At 42.5% G+C, this 12744-nt stretch overlaps 1 protein-coding gene across 1 annotated transcript; it reads right to left on the bottom strand.

The window, feature by feature from the left end:
- Positions 1-4656: 4656 nt before the first annotated feature.
- On the bottom strand, positions 4657-7490 carry LOC121542370 (hairy/enhancer-of-split related with YRPW motif protein 1). The gene is made up of 5 exons (XM_041851771.2): positions 6883-7490; positions 6583-6658; positions 6378-6461; positions 6141-6222; positions 4657-5902 (listed from the first exon to the last, which is right to left on the bottom strand). Exons 1-5 carry the CDS (start codon positions 6969-6971, stop codon positions 5280-5282), a joined length of 954 nt encoding a protein of 317 aa, XP_041707705.2. The 5' UTR covers positions 6972-7490; the 3' UTR covers positions 4657-5279.
- Positions 7491-12744: the final 5254 nt, after the last annotated feature.

The raw sequence follows: 12744 nt of genomic DNA, 5'->3' as shown, positions 1-12744 counted from the left end.
CTTCGCAGCAAAATCTGCAGAGCTGGGAAGATTGTATCCCCCATATAAATAACATTATATTGGTAGCAAGATTTTTATATAATAATTTAAATTGAAAGATTCTAAGTTTTGAATCCAGTGTCGTTTTGCGTATCAGTTCATAAACACTATGCCATGGGATCGGTACGTCAAAAATCTCTTCCCAACTATTTTGCAATCTATATGGGACGGCTGTCAATCCTTTGGTCCTTAAATGAAACTGGTATACTTTTTTATTTATCACAGTTTTCTTTAACCAATTATGTTCTTTAATGCAAGGCCGACAGACAAGTTCCTTACTTTCTCCCCCTTCCACTTTCGTCTTCCATTTTTGCGGTAAGGCTGCAATTATTTGGTTGTAATTTTGGGTAGAGCAGACATTTCCATATGTTTTTGTTAGCTGCATGTGAGACATAACTCCACCAGTCCTACCGATGATATCATTTACGAAGATTATACCTTTTTTAAACATTTTGTCAAATAAAATAGTTTTTCTGTCAATTAGTATATTTGAGTTTAACCACAATATTTGTTGCATTATTTGTTCAGTCGTTTCTGGAGGATTAAATTGAAATTGCAACCAACTTTCTATGGCTTGTTTTAGAAATAGTGATATTTGGGAGATTCTTTCCTTTTCAAATAACTGAAAGTGAGAGGTTGTAAGATGAATAAAGGGAAAAAGGCCATTCTTGAACATTGGGTGAGACAATCTTACTAATTTGCTAGAGAACCAGTTCGGATTTAAGTATAACTTTTGTATGATTGAAGCTTTTAGTGATGGGGCTAATACTTTAATATTTAATAACTTCTGTCCTCCGAATTCATATTCATTATATAAATAGGCCCGTTTAATTTTGTCTGGCTTGCCGTTCTAAATAAAATGGAATATTTTTTTCTCATATAATTTAAAAAACTGTTCGCTAGACGTAGGCAAGACCATAAGCAAATAGGTAAACTGGGATAATACTAAAGAGTTAATCAGGGTGATTTTTCCACAAATTTACCTTTCCATGGTAGCAAGATCTTATCTATTTTTGCTAACTTTCTATTAAAATGTATTGGAGTGAGATCATTTATTATATATGTATTCCGAATATATCCACATCACCATCAGACCATTTTATTGGTATACTACATGGTAATGTAACATTTTTATTTTTTAGTGATCCAATACGTAATTTCCAAAAAGAAAAGTATGTCATTTAGCAGACACTCTTATCCAGAGCGACTTACAGGAGCAATTAGGGTTAAGTGCCTTGCTCAAGGGCACATCGACAGATTTTTCACCTAGTCGGCTCGGAACCAGCTACTAGCACAACGCTCTTAACCACTAAGCTACATGCCGCCCATATAGCACATTTGTCATAATTTGGTTGTAATCCAGAGAGGTTAGAAAATGTATCTAGATCCTCTATGAGGCTGTGGAATAATTCTAGTTGTGGGTTTAAAAGAAATCATGAATCATCAGCGTACAATGACACCTTTGTTTTTAAGCCCTGGATTTCTAATCCCTTGATATTATTGTTGGATCTGATTTTAATAGCTAACATCTCAATGGCCATAATAAATAGATATGCCGATAGTGGACAACCTTGTATCACTCCTCTTGACAGTTTAAAACCTTCTGAGAAATAGACATTATTTACTATTTTACACCTAGGGTTACTATACATGATTTTTACCCATTTTATAAGAGATTCTCCAAAATTGAAATGCTCCAGGCATTTATATATAAACCCCCAGTCGTACTTTATCAAATGCCTTTTCGAAGTCTGCTATGAATAGCAGGCCTGGTTTCCCAGATTTTCCAGTGTTCTTTTGTTTCCAGTACTTGCCTTATATTATCTCCAATGTATCTTCCATGTAAAAAACCTGTCTGATTAGAATTAATAATGTCCGACAATATAAATACCTATTTAATTCTATGCGCTATACATTTTGCTAGAATTTTTGCATCACAACACTGAAGTGTAAGGGGCCTCCAATTTTTTAAATGGACTGGATCTTTATATTTTCCACTTGTATCCTGTTTCAGTAATAATGAAATCAGACCTTCTTCTTGAGTGTCTGATAATCTACCATTTACATAGGAGTGGTTAAAACATGCTAATAACGGTCCTCTTAGTATATCAAAAAAGGTTTGGTATACCTCGACTGGTATGCCATCCAACCCTGGAGTTTTCCCGGACTTAAAGTCTTTAATTGCATCCAGAAGTTCCTCCTCTGTAATTTCACCTTCACATGAGTCTTTCTGTATGGCTGTTAATTTAACATTATCAATAGAAAAAAATCTCTACAATTAGCTTCAGTTAGAGGAGATGGAGGCGACTGAAAAGAAAACATATGCTTAAAGTACTTTGTTTCTTCCTTCAAAATATAATTTGGTGAATTATGGGTGACTCCGTCACTTGTAACCAGTTTCATTAAAAAAAAATTGGTAGCATTCCTATGTTGAAGATTTTAAAAGAATTTGGTGCAATTTTCCCCATATTCCATCCAGTTTGCTTTATTTTTATAATATATTACACTTGATCTTTCTTGAATAAGTTTCTCAATTTCTTTTTGTTTTTCCTCTCATTTATTCTGAGCCTCTATGTTACAGTTTTTTATTGCCATCTATCTGTTCTGTTAGACCTTCTATTTCCTTTGTTAGTATAAACTCTTTTGACCTAAATTGCTTTTGTTTTCGAGATGAGTACTGAATTGCATGGCCTCTAAAGGCACATTTAAAGGCGTCCCATGCAATAAGGGGATTTGCTGTACCTATGTTATTCTGTCCCCTATCAACACTTTTTAAACTTTTGGTGCCAACGAGAATTACATAAGAAAGAAGTCAAGATGACAAGCTTGATTGAGTCTCCACCATGTATATCTCACTAGATCAGGATATGTAAGCCTCCATATATCTACTAGTTCTAATGTATCCATGACATTTACGATTTCCTTAAGAGCATGAGGGTGATTGTTTGTGGTGTAATTTCCTTTACGGTCCATTATTTGAAGTGTTTCTAAAATCCCCTATGGGAAAAATGAATGGTGGAAAAATTATTGGAACCATTTCCCTGTTTGACCGCTAGTTTTTATGGGTATTATGAGTCATACTGCGGTACTCTATCCCCACCCTGCAAATTCTATTCTATTCTGTTCTATTATTTTCTATTCTATTCCATTGTAAAGCAGTGAGGTCCATTGAGCCAGCAGATGGTGCCAGTGAACAGCATATTGAACGACATTCCACGTCTTTATTTATTTTTCACAGAAAACTCCATATTTTCCTCCAACAAAGTTTGTGTGACTGAGTAATACATTGTAAAGAACAGGGGAGGGAGTTACAATCTAGAGGGACCTGCATGGTTAATGTTATTAACATGATTGTCCTTTATGTACTCTGAACAGTTCATGACTCCAGGACCAATAAAATACATTCAAAATAGCTTTTGAAGTTTTGTGATTGTATTTTCAGAAATGGTAGAATATGGCTCATTTTTCGTTTCCTGGAAAGTTTCAGTTATGGAGATATGAGGTTTTCTTGCCCTGGGACACTACAAACCTTACAGTAAGGATTTGGCTGCAGCAGGTCTCCATCACTAGTTTTCTACTGCCACCCAATGGTCTCTAGTGGTTAAATTGCATACTGTCACAGCAGGAGCTTAAAGGGCACATCTACTGTCTAGATCCCAAATGACACCCTATTCCCTATTGTGACCTACTTTTGACCAGAACCCTATGAGCCTTAGTCAAAAGTGATCTACTGTTGTCTATAGGCTTCAGTATGTGTCATCCAGCTGCCACATGTCCCTCCATCTCTACCTCGATCTTGATCCCACTATAGTCTCCTGCCCAGACCAGACTATATTAGTGGGGTCAGACCAGACCAGACCATATATGAGTGGGGTCAAGGGGCAATGAGTATTTCCTCCAGCTTTTAATCACTTCCTGGGTGTTCATGGAGGCAACAATGGCACTAAAATGAAGTTAGGAGACTGTGTCTCAACCAACCCTAATCTCGTCAACCCAGAACCAAAATCTTGTGTCTGTCCACGAGAGATTACAACCAGCCAGTCAGCCAGTCAGCCAGCCAGCCAGCCAGCCAGCCAGCCAGCCAGCCAGCCAGCCAGCCAGCCAGCCAGCCAGCCAGCCAGCCAGCCAGTCAACAAGTCTCTCTGCTATATTACTGTTAGCTCCACTTTGCTCATATATAAAACATATAGTACATGCAGATGTAGGATCTTAATTTGAGCCAGTTTGTTACAGCAGGAAAATAATGAATTATTATGTGGATTTTAATTAATGGACATTTTTGTAGGGGATGATACATTTTTCTTTAGGGCAAATCAAGTCTGAAATTTCAAAGTGGAAATTACAAACTTTAGAAGTCTTTTTAAAACTCAACTACACTATAAGTGTGCATTTCCTGCTGTGGAGGACAATGCTCAGCAACAAAAGAGTGATCAAATTAAGATCCTACATCTGTATGCAACTCCTTCATTCACCTAAAACCAAGAACAAACATCACTGAAACTGATAAATGATTTGAATTTATTTGAAGTGATGTGGGAAGTGGACTAAATACTCTAAGACCCACAACAGCTCATTGGTAAAACACATGAATCCTGAGCATTGATCAAAAAACATGTATCTTCTTACAAACTCAGTTTATTGGTATAAAAATATTACAAAACTACATTTTTTCAATGTTGCTTTCTATATAAAGCATGTTCGACAAACCCATATAGACCTTTAACAGAACTAATGTATTAGCAGATCCAGTTAACGGGTAACTCTATTTATGGTACATTCCAAATGTCTCTGTTCTCTTTCTAAGCTGCAGGAGGAATATTTTTACAATATTATATTTGACCTACAAACACCCTCATAATCCTCCTCTTAGTGCATTCTGATAATAAACTAAATTAAATCAGTTAGTGGTCATGCAAAAATCGTCAGTCCTTTTCTACCTTGGAGGCCATACCTGGGCTCACACCAACATTTAACATGAATTGTTCATGATAAAAACATAGAGGATAGAACACTATGTTATCTATGTTCCTTTATACAGGATTACTGACCAAGGGAGGGGGCATTAGCCTACCCCACACCCCTCATTGCCAAAGGGGAAAAACAGATGAGACAGCCAGGTACCCCTGCTGGGTTTGTGGAGTGTTGGCAGGAGGCAGGTTGGCAGGTTGGCAGGAGGCAGGTTGGCAGGAGGCTGGTTGGCGGGCATCTTAGCTGTTGCCTTTCATCCTGATCACAAGAGTTCAGAAGGCCCCGACCTCTGTCCCCCAGGGCCTGTAAGGCTGATTTCTCAGGGCTGTGGAGGGGCCTGCTGGGTTGAGGGCTGCTGGGGACACCAGGGGAAAAGTACTGAAGGAGAAGGCAGACAGGGAGGAGAGGGAGGAGAGGAAGGGTGGTGGTGGGGAGAGCTTGGAGGCTGAGACGGGCAGGGCCAGCCCCAGAGGTAGAGTGTCATTGGGGGGCACCCTGGGAGGCTCTGAGGGGGCCGTCACACTGAGTCTGGAGGTCACTGGGGCATCAGTAGAACAGGGGGATGACATGGAGGAGGAGGAGGAGGGCGGGCTGCTGGTACTGTGGGGGGCTAGTGTCCGTCCCTGGGGGATTGGTAAGAGGAGGGGGTGTGGCAGGTGGGCGGAGGGCGTCCTCAAAGCGGAGCTCCAGGCTAGTTGTCCAGGGTGTCCAGTCAATCCAGTGTGGATGTCTCTCTGAGAGGCGTAGTTGTTGAGGTGGGAGACCAGGCGTACGCGGAGTGGGTCGACACTGTTCCAGCCCTCCATGATGCTTAGATAGCGGGCCGTCTCTGACAGGCACTCCCTGAAGCCCAGGCTTCGGTAGTCCTTGGCCAGGGCATGGGCTTCAAAATACCCTACCAGGAGAGGGAGGCAGAGGGTCAGCAACAGCAACTACAAAACATAGGAGTATATAGAGGGCTACAGAACTAGAGGAACAAGAGGACATGGAGATACTTGGTTCTAATTCTGTATTGGAGCTTGGAGGATATGCCTAGTTCCCTACAAATATGCAGAAGTTTTCCTATCACAACATATTTTTTTACAGGCTGTCATCATAAATCAAATATTTGTATTGTTCTGGTATTGACTCACCTTGTCCGCTGGCAGCGTGTAGCATCTTCAAATGATCCACAGTAATTTGCAAAATTTCAGCTTTTTCCAATTTTGAAGATCCCTGTGACAAAAGCCAAGAATTCGATTAGATTGTGTTACTTGTAAAATAACACAGTCCTCACCAAAGATGTAGAAAAGGCGGAAGTTGACTATTGAGATTAATATACTCTGAATCCAATTGGTCTGTACAGTATATACAATTTTACTGTAGCCTACCTGCTTCTCAAACGCACTTGGCACAAGTCTTCTGAGATCAGTCAGGCTGTTGTTGATTCGGTCACGTCGCCGTTTCTCAATAATCTGAGGATGAGAGAGAGGTATAATATGATTTCGGGGTCTCCGAGAGCATATCAATGTGATGGGGAACCTCAACAATGGCGATATTCGGTGCTTAATTACGCAAGAGAAATGTAATACTCACTCCTCTGCGTCGTTTTTTGGCTTGAGTTTGAGTGGTTGTCCGGGGTGACATCAAGTCAATGGGAGAGTCAAGGTTTCTGAAATAATCAAAGTAATTTTCATTTAGTTTCAATAACAAATTGGTGACGATAGGCTACTGTCACGCATAGCCCTTTTCCCAAGAGACTGGGTAGAGAGAGATGCGTGGTTTAGATTAGCCTACAAAAAAATACACATTAGGCCTTTATCAGAATGACAAATACAATTATTTTCTCATAAAACATTTTTTTTCCTATTCTTCATAACTGCATTTTCAACATACCCATTTTCGTCACCACTGTCCTTCTCCACTTCTATATTGTCATCAAGTTCGCTATCAGATGAACAGCTGTAATTGTGATTTCGTTTCATTTTGCTCCAGTATCGCAAGTAGCAATATTCAGTATAGATTGTCCCTCAACCTGAGCTCCGCAAGTTCTGTAAAAGCAACGGTTCTGCGCAACTGTTTAAAGTCAAGCCTTGTTCTCAGGGAATTATTTTCGTTCTCAGGGTATTCTATTCAGACCATGCAGCTTTAAATGAGATGGAATAGGCGGGCTCTAAAAGTACTAAGCCTATTAAAATCAAGCTGACGTTTGAGTGACATGTTTTGTTGTTTTCACTCAATTAGTTTTCCAACGAGTTCCAAGACAACCAAGGGCGGGGCCCCTCTGGATCACGGTATGGGTGATAGAAATATAATCAGTAGACTCAAAATACAGGCCTAACATTAGTTAAAGATGGACTATGCAGAAATCGCTCCGCAATTTCCTGGTTGCTAAAATTCTAACAGTTCGCCTAATTTCAGTTTATGCAAAAACCTAACTTCTAATTTGCTTTATTATTTATATTTTACCCTTATTTTACCAGGTAAGTAGAGTGAGAACACATTCTAATTTACAGCAATGACCTGGGGAATAGTTACAGGGAGAGGAAGGGGGATGACTGAGCCAATTGGAAACTTAAGAATGGGAACCATAGAAATAGCGCATATAGAACAGATCTACCGCTTCTTAGACTTGCTTTCAATGAGAATGACAGATCTACAACTCACATTTCTATGTGAATTTGGTCGAGTAGCCCAAAAAGTTACATATTGCAGCTTTAAGACAACCCACAGAATATATTTTGAACCACCACTAAATAAATAGTTTTAACCTCCTCAAGGATGTGTCCCAAATAGCACGCTATTCTCTATAAAGTGCACTACGTTTGACCAGATCCCTATAGGGTTCCATTTGAGGCACAGACCAAGACTCCCAGGCAGCCAGCCTGGTGGTACAAAATAATCAAAGGTCTGACTGCACGGAGATGCTTGGGGAAATGGTTACAACGGGGGACCAGAGTGTTTGTGTTTCAGTGGAAGATCTCCATCACCTAGGACTTGACATAGGTTAAGCAAATCTCACATTTCTGTCAATTTTTGCTCAATCTTGCATGCTTTCTCAAACAGCTGTAACTGTATATGCGTAAATCAGGTCCTTTCTTGAGTTGGGCTCTGGGATGTAACAACCGTTGAGCATGAGTTTATGGTTGATTGTGGAGGAAAGGGGTTGAGTGTGTAAGAGTATAATAATATATATAATATGCCATTTAGCAGACGCTTTTATCCAAAGCGACTTACAGTCATGCGTGCATAATTTTTTTTTGTGTATGGGTGGTCCCGGGGATCGAACCCACTACCTTGGCGTTATAAGCGCTGTGCTCTACCAGCTGAGCTACAGAGGACCACAGTATGTGTGTGTGTGTGTGTGTGTGTGTGTGTGTGTGCGTGTGTGTGTGTGTATGTATCCCACATCTGTTGCAAGGGGGTAAGGATGTTAGGGAGAATATAGGATGAACCACAATAATACTTTTCTAAAATAATAATTGCTTGACAAAAATGTAATGTAATACAATTGCAATCTGGGTTATACAGTGGCTTTCGAAAGTATTCAACCCCTTGGCATTTTTCCTATTTTGTTGCCTTACAACCGGGAATTTAAATGGATTTTTGGGGGGGTTGTATCATTTGATTTACACAACATGCCTACCACTTTGAAGATGCAAAATATTTTTTATTGTGAAACAAACAATAAATAAGACAAAAAAACTGAAAACATGAGCGTGCATAACTATCCCCCCTATCCCTAAAGTTTTGTTTTAACAGTATGTTTAGGGTCATTGTCCTGCTGGAAGGTGAACCTCCGTCCCAGTCTCAAATCTCTGGAAGACTGAAACAGGTTTCCCTCAAGAATTTCCTTGTATTTAGCGCCATCCATCATTCCTTCAATTCTGACCAGTTTACCAGTTCCTGCCGATGAAAAACATCACCACAGCATGATGCTGCCACCACCATGCTTCACTGTGGGGATGGTGTTCTCGGGGTGATGAGAGGTGTTGGGTTTGCGCCAGACATAGCGTGTTCCTTAATGGCCAAAAAGCTCAATTTGAGTCTCATCTGACCAGAGCACCTTCTTCCATATGTTTAGGGAGTCTCCCACATGCCTTTTGGCAAACACCAAACGTGTTTGCTTATTTTTTTCTTTAAGCAATGGCTTTTTTCTGGCCACTCTTCCTTAAAGCCCAGCTCTGTGGAAAGTACGGCTTAAAGTGGTCCTATGGACAGATACTCCAATCTCTGCTGTGGAGCTTTGCAGCTCCTTCAGGGTTATCTTTGGTGTCTTTGTTGCCTCTCTGATTAATGCCCTCCTTGCCTGGTCCGTGAGTTTTGGTGGACGGCCCTCTCTTGGCAGGTTTGTTGTGGTGCCATATTCTTTCCATTTTTTAATAATGGATTTAATGGTGCTCTGTGGGATGTTCAAAGTTTCTGATATGTTTTTATAACCCAACCCTGATCTGTACTTCTCCACAACGTTGTCCCTGACCTGTTTGGAGAGCTCCTTGGTCTTCATGGTGCCGCTTGCTTGGTGGTGCCCCTTGCTTAGTGGTGTTGCAGACTCTGGGGCCTTTCAGAACAGGTGTATATATACTGAGATCATGTGACACTTAGATTGCACACAGGTGGACTTTATTTAACTAATTATGTGACTTATGAAGGTAATTGGTTGCACCAGATCTTATTTAGGGGCTTCATAGCAAAGGGGGTGAATACATATGCACGCACCACATTTCCGTTATTAATTTTTTCGATTTTTTTTCATTTCACTTCACCAATTTGGACAATTTTGTGTGTGTCCATTACATGAAATCTAAATAAAAATCAATTTAAATTACAGGTTGTAATGCAACAAAATAGGAAAAATGCCAAGGGGGATGAATACTTTTGCAAGGCATGGTAAGTAACAATCCTTTGCATGAACTGCCAACATTATTACGCATATGAATTGATAATGATGGAAATTAAGATATGCAAGATATTTGAATAGATATATATTTTTAATAACTATACAGTGAAGGAAAAAGTATTTGATCCCCTGCTGATTTTGTACGTTTGCCCACTGACAAAGAAATGATCAGTCTATAATTTTAATGGTAGGTTTATTTGAACAGTGAGAGACAGAATAACAACAAAGAAATCCAGAAAAACGCATTTCAAAAATGTTATAAATTGATTTGCATTTTAATGAGGGAAATAAGTATTTGACCCCCTGTCAATCAGAACGATTTCTGGCTCCCAGGTGTCTTTTATACAGGTAAGGAGCTGAGATTAGGAGCACACTCTTAAAGGGAGTGCTCCTAATCTCAGTTTGTTACCTGTATAAAAGACACCTGTCCACAGAAGCAATCAATCAATCAGATTCCAAACTCTCCACCATGGCCAAGACCAAAGAGCTCTCCAAGGATGTCAGTGTCACGATCGTCATATGGAACAGACCAAGGCGCAGCGTGATGAACAAACATACTTTAATTAGTTAAAGTTTAAACACAATACAAAAACAAGAAACGACTCGTGACGTCCAACGGTATCAATGACCGAACACGGAACAAAAACCCACAAACGGAAAACAGACAGTTTAAATATGGCTCCCAATCAGAGACAACCATTCAACAGCTGACACTCGTTGCCTCTGATTGGGAGTCACTCAGGCAAACATAGAATTAAACACAACAGAATTACCAACATAGAAATACACACATAGAATGAACACACCCTGGCTCAACATAATGAGTCCCAGAGCCAGGGTGTGACAGTACCCCCCCCTAAAGGCGCGGACTGCGACCGCGCCTCAACTAAACAAAACAGGGGAGGGCTGGGCGGGCATACCTCCTCGGCGGCGGTTCTGGCTCCGGCCTTGACCACCACCCTCCAATACACCCCCCATAGAGCCCCTGGTCCAGTCTGGCCCCGCAAGCCGGAGCCGAACTGGACTTAGCAGGAGCGGCTAGCTTCAGCTCCATCGTGGAGCAGTTGACCGGTACCTTACCAGGCACCGGTGACCCAGGCACGGGTTGTGCTGGGCTGACGACTCGCACCCCTGGCTTGGTGCGAGTGGCAGGAACAGGCCGGGCCGGGCTGGCGACGCGCACCGTAGACTTGGTGCGAGTGGCAGGAACAGGCCGGGCCGGGCTGGCGACGCGCACCGTATACTTGGTGCGAGTGGCAGGAACAGGCCGGGCCGGGCTGGCGACGCGCACCGTATACTTGGTGCGAGTGATAGGAACAGGCCGGGCCAGGCTGGCGACGCGCACCATATACTTGGTGCGAGTGGCAGGAACAGGCCGGGCCGGGCTGGCGACGCGCACCGTATACTTGGTGCGTGGAGCAGGGACAGGCCGGGCTGGGCTGTCGACGCACACCGTAGGCTTGGTGCGTGGAGCAGGGACTGGCCGGACTGGGCTGGCAACGCACACCGTAGGCTTGGTGCGTGGAGCAGGGACAGGCCGGACCGGGCTGGCGACGCACACCGTAGGCTTGGTGCGTGGAGCAGGGACTGGCCGGAATGGGCTGGCGACGCACACTGTAGGCTTGGTGCGTGGAGGAGGGACAGGCCGAACCGGGCTGTGGAGACGGATAGGAGCCCTGGAGTGAAGGGCGGCCACAACCCGTCCTGGCTGAATGCCTACCCTCACACACTCTGTGTGAGGCATCCGCACAGGACGTACAGGGCGGTGTATCCGTAACCTGGTGGCCTCCAGAATCCGCCCCTTTTTTGCCTCCGTCAGCCCCGTCGTCCATGCCGTGTGCCCCCCCCTAAAAATTTTCTGGGGTTGCCTCTCGACCGCCCGACGACGACCCTGATCACGCCGTTGCTCCTCTCTATGGCGCGCCTCCACCGTCTCTTCTCCCGGCGCTTCCTCCCATGTCCAGCCCAAGAGCTGCCCCTGGACACGCTGCTTGGTCGTTGCATGGTGGGTTTTTCTGTCACGATCGTCATATGGAACAGACCAAGGCGCAGCGTGATGAACAAACATACTTTAATTAGTTAAAGTTTAAACACAATACAAAACAAGAAACGACTCGTGACGTCCAACGGTATCAATGACCGAACACGGAACAAAAACCCACAAACACAAAGGGAAAACAGACAGTTTAAATATGGCTCCCAATCAGAGACAACCAGCCAACAGCTGACACTCGTTGCCTCTGATTGGGAGTCACTCAGGCAAACATAGAATTAAACACAACAGAATTACCAACATAGAAATACACACATAGAATGAACACACCCTGGCTCAACATAATGAGTCCCAGAGCCAGGGTGTGACAGTCAGGGACAAGATTGTAGACCTACACAAGGCTGGAATAGGCTACAAGACCATCGCCAAGCAGCTTGGTGAGAAGGTGACAACAGTTGGTGCGATTATTCGCAAATGGAAGAAACACAAAAGAACTGTCAATCTCCCTCGGCCTGGGGCTCCATGCAAGATCTCACCTCGTGGAGTTGCAATGATCATGAGAACGGTGAGGAATCAGCCCAGAACTACACGGGAGGATCTTGTCAATGATCTCAAGGCAGCTGGGATCATAGTCACCAAGAAAACAATTGGTAACACACTACGCCGTGAAGGACTAAAATGAATGAAATAATCTTATTAAATACTTTTTTCTTTACATAGTTGAATGTGCTGACAACAAAATCACACAAAAATTATCAATGGAAATCAAATGTATCAACCCATGGAGGTCTGTAAGTGGAAAACCACACTACAGGCTGATCCAACTTTGATGTAATGTCCTTAAAACAAGTCAAAATGAGGCTCA

The sequence above is a fragment of the Coregonus clupeaformis genome, chromosome 28 (genome assembly GCF_020615455.1).
Source record: "Coregonus clupeaformis isolate EN_2021a chromosome 28, ASM2061545v1, whole genome shotgun sequence".
In the NCBI taxonomy this organism is placed as follows: Eukaryota; Metazoa; Chordata; class Actinopteri; order Salmoniformes; family Salmonidae; genus Coregonus; species Coregonus clupeaformis.
Note: the sequence above shows the minus strand (reverse complement) of the source record. Positions and strands in the feature narration are given on the sequence as shown.

What these genes read in the sequence shown, in the direction of transcription:
- LOC121542370 (XM_041851771.2), bottom strand. Translation starts at nt 6,971, where the DNA reads ATGAAACGAAATCACAATTACAGCTGTTCATCTGATAGCGAACTTGAT. An exon ending in GACAGTGGTGACGAAAATGG is followed by an intron (nt 6,659 to 6,882) that starts GTATGTTGAAAA and finishes TGATTATTTCAG; the next exon opens with AAACCTTGACTCTCCCATTG. An exon ending in CAAGTGCGTTTGAGAAGCAG is followed by an intron (nt 6,223 to 6,377) that starts GTAGGCTACAGT and finishes CTTTTGTCACAG; the next exon opens with GGATCTTCAAAATTGGAAAA.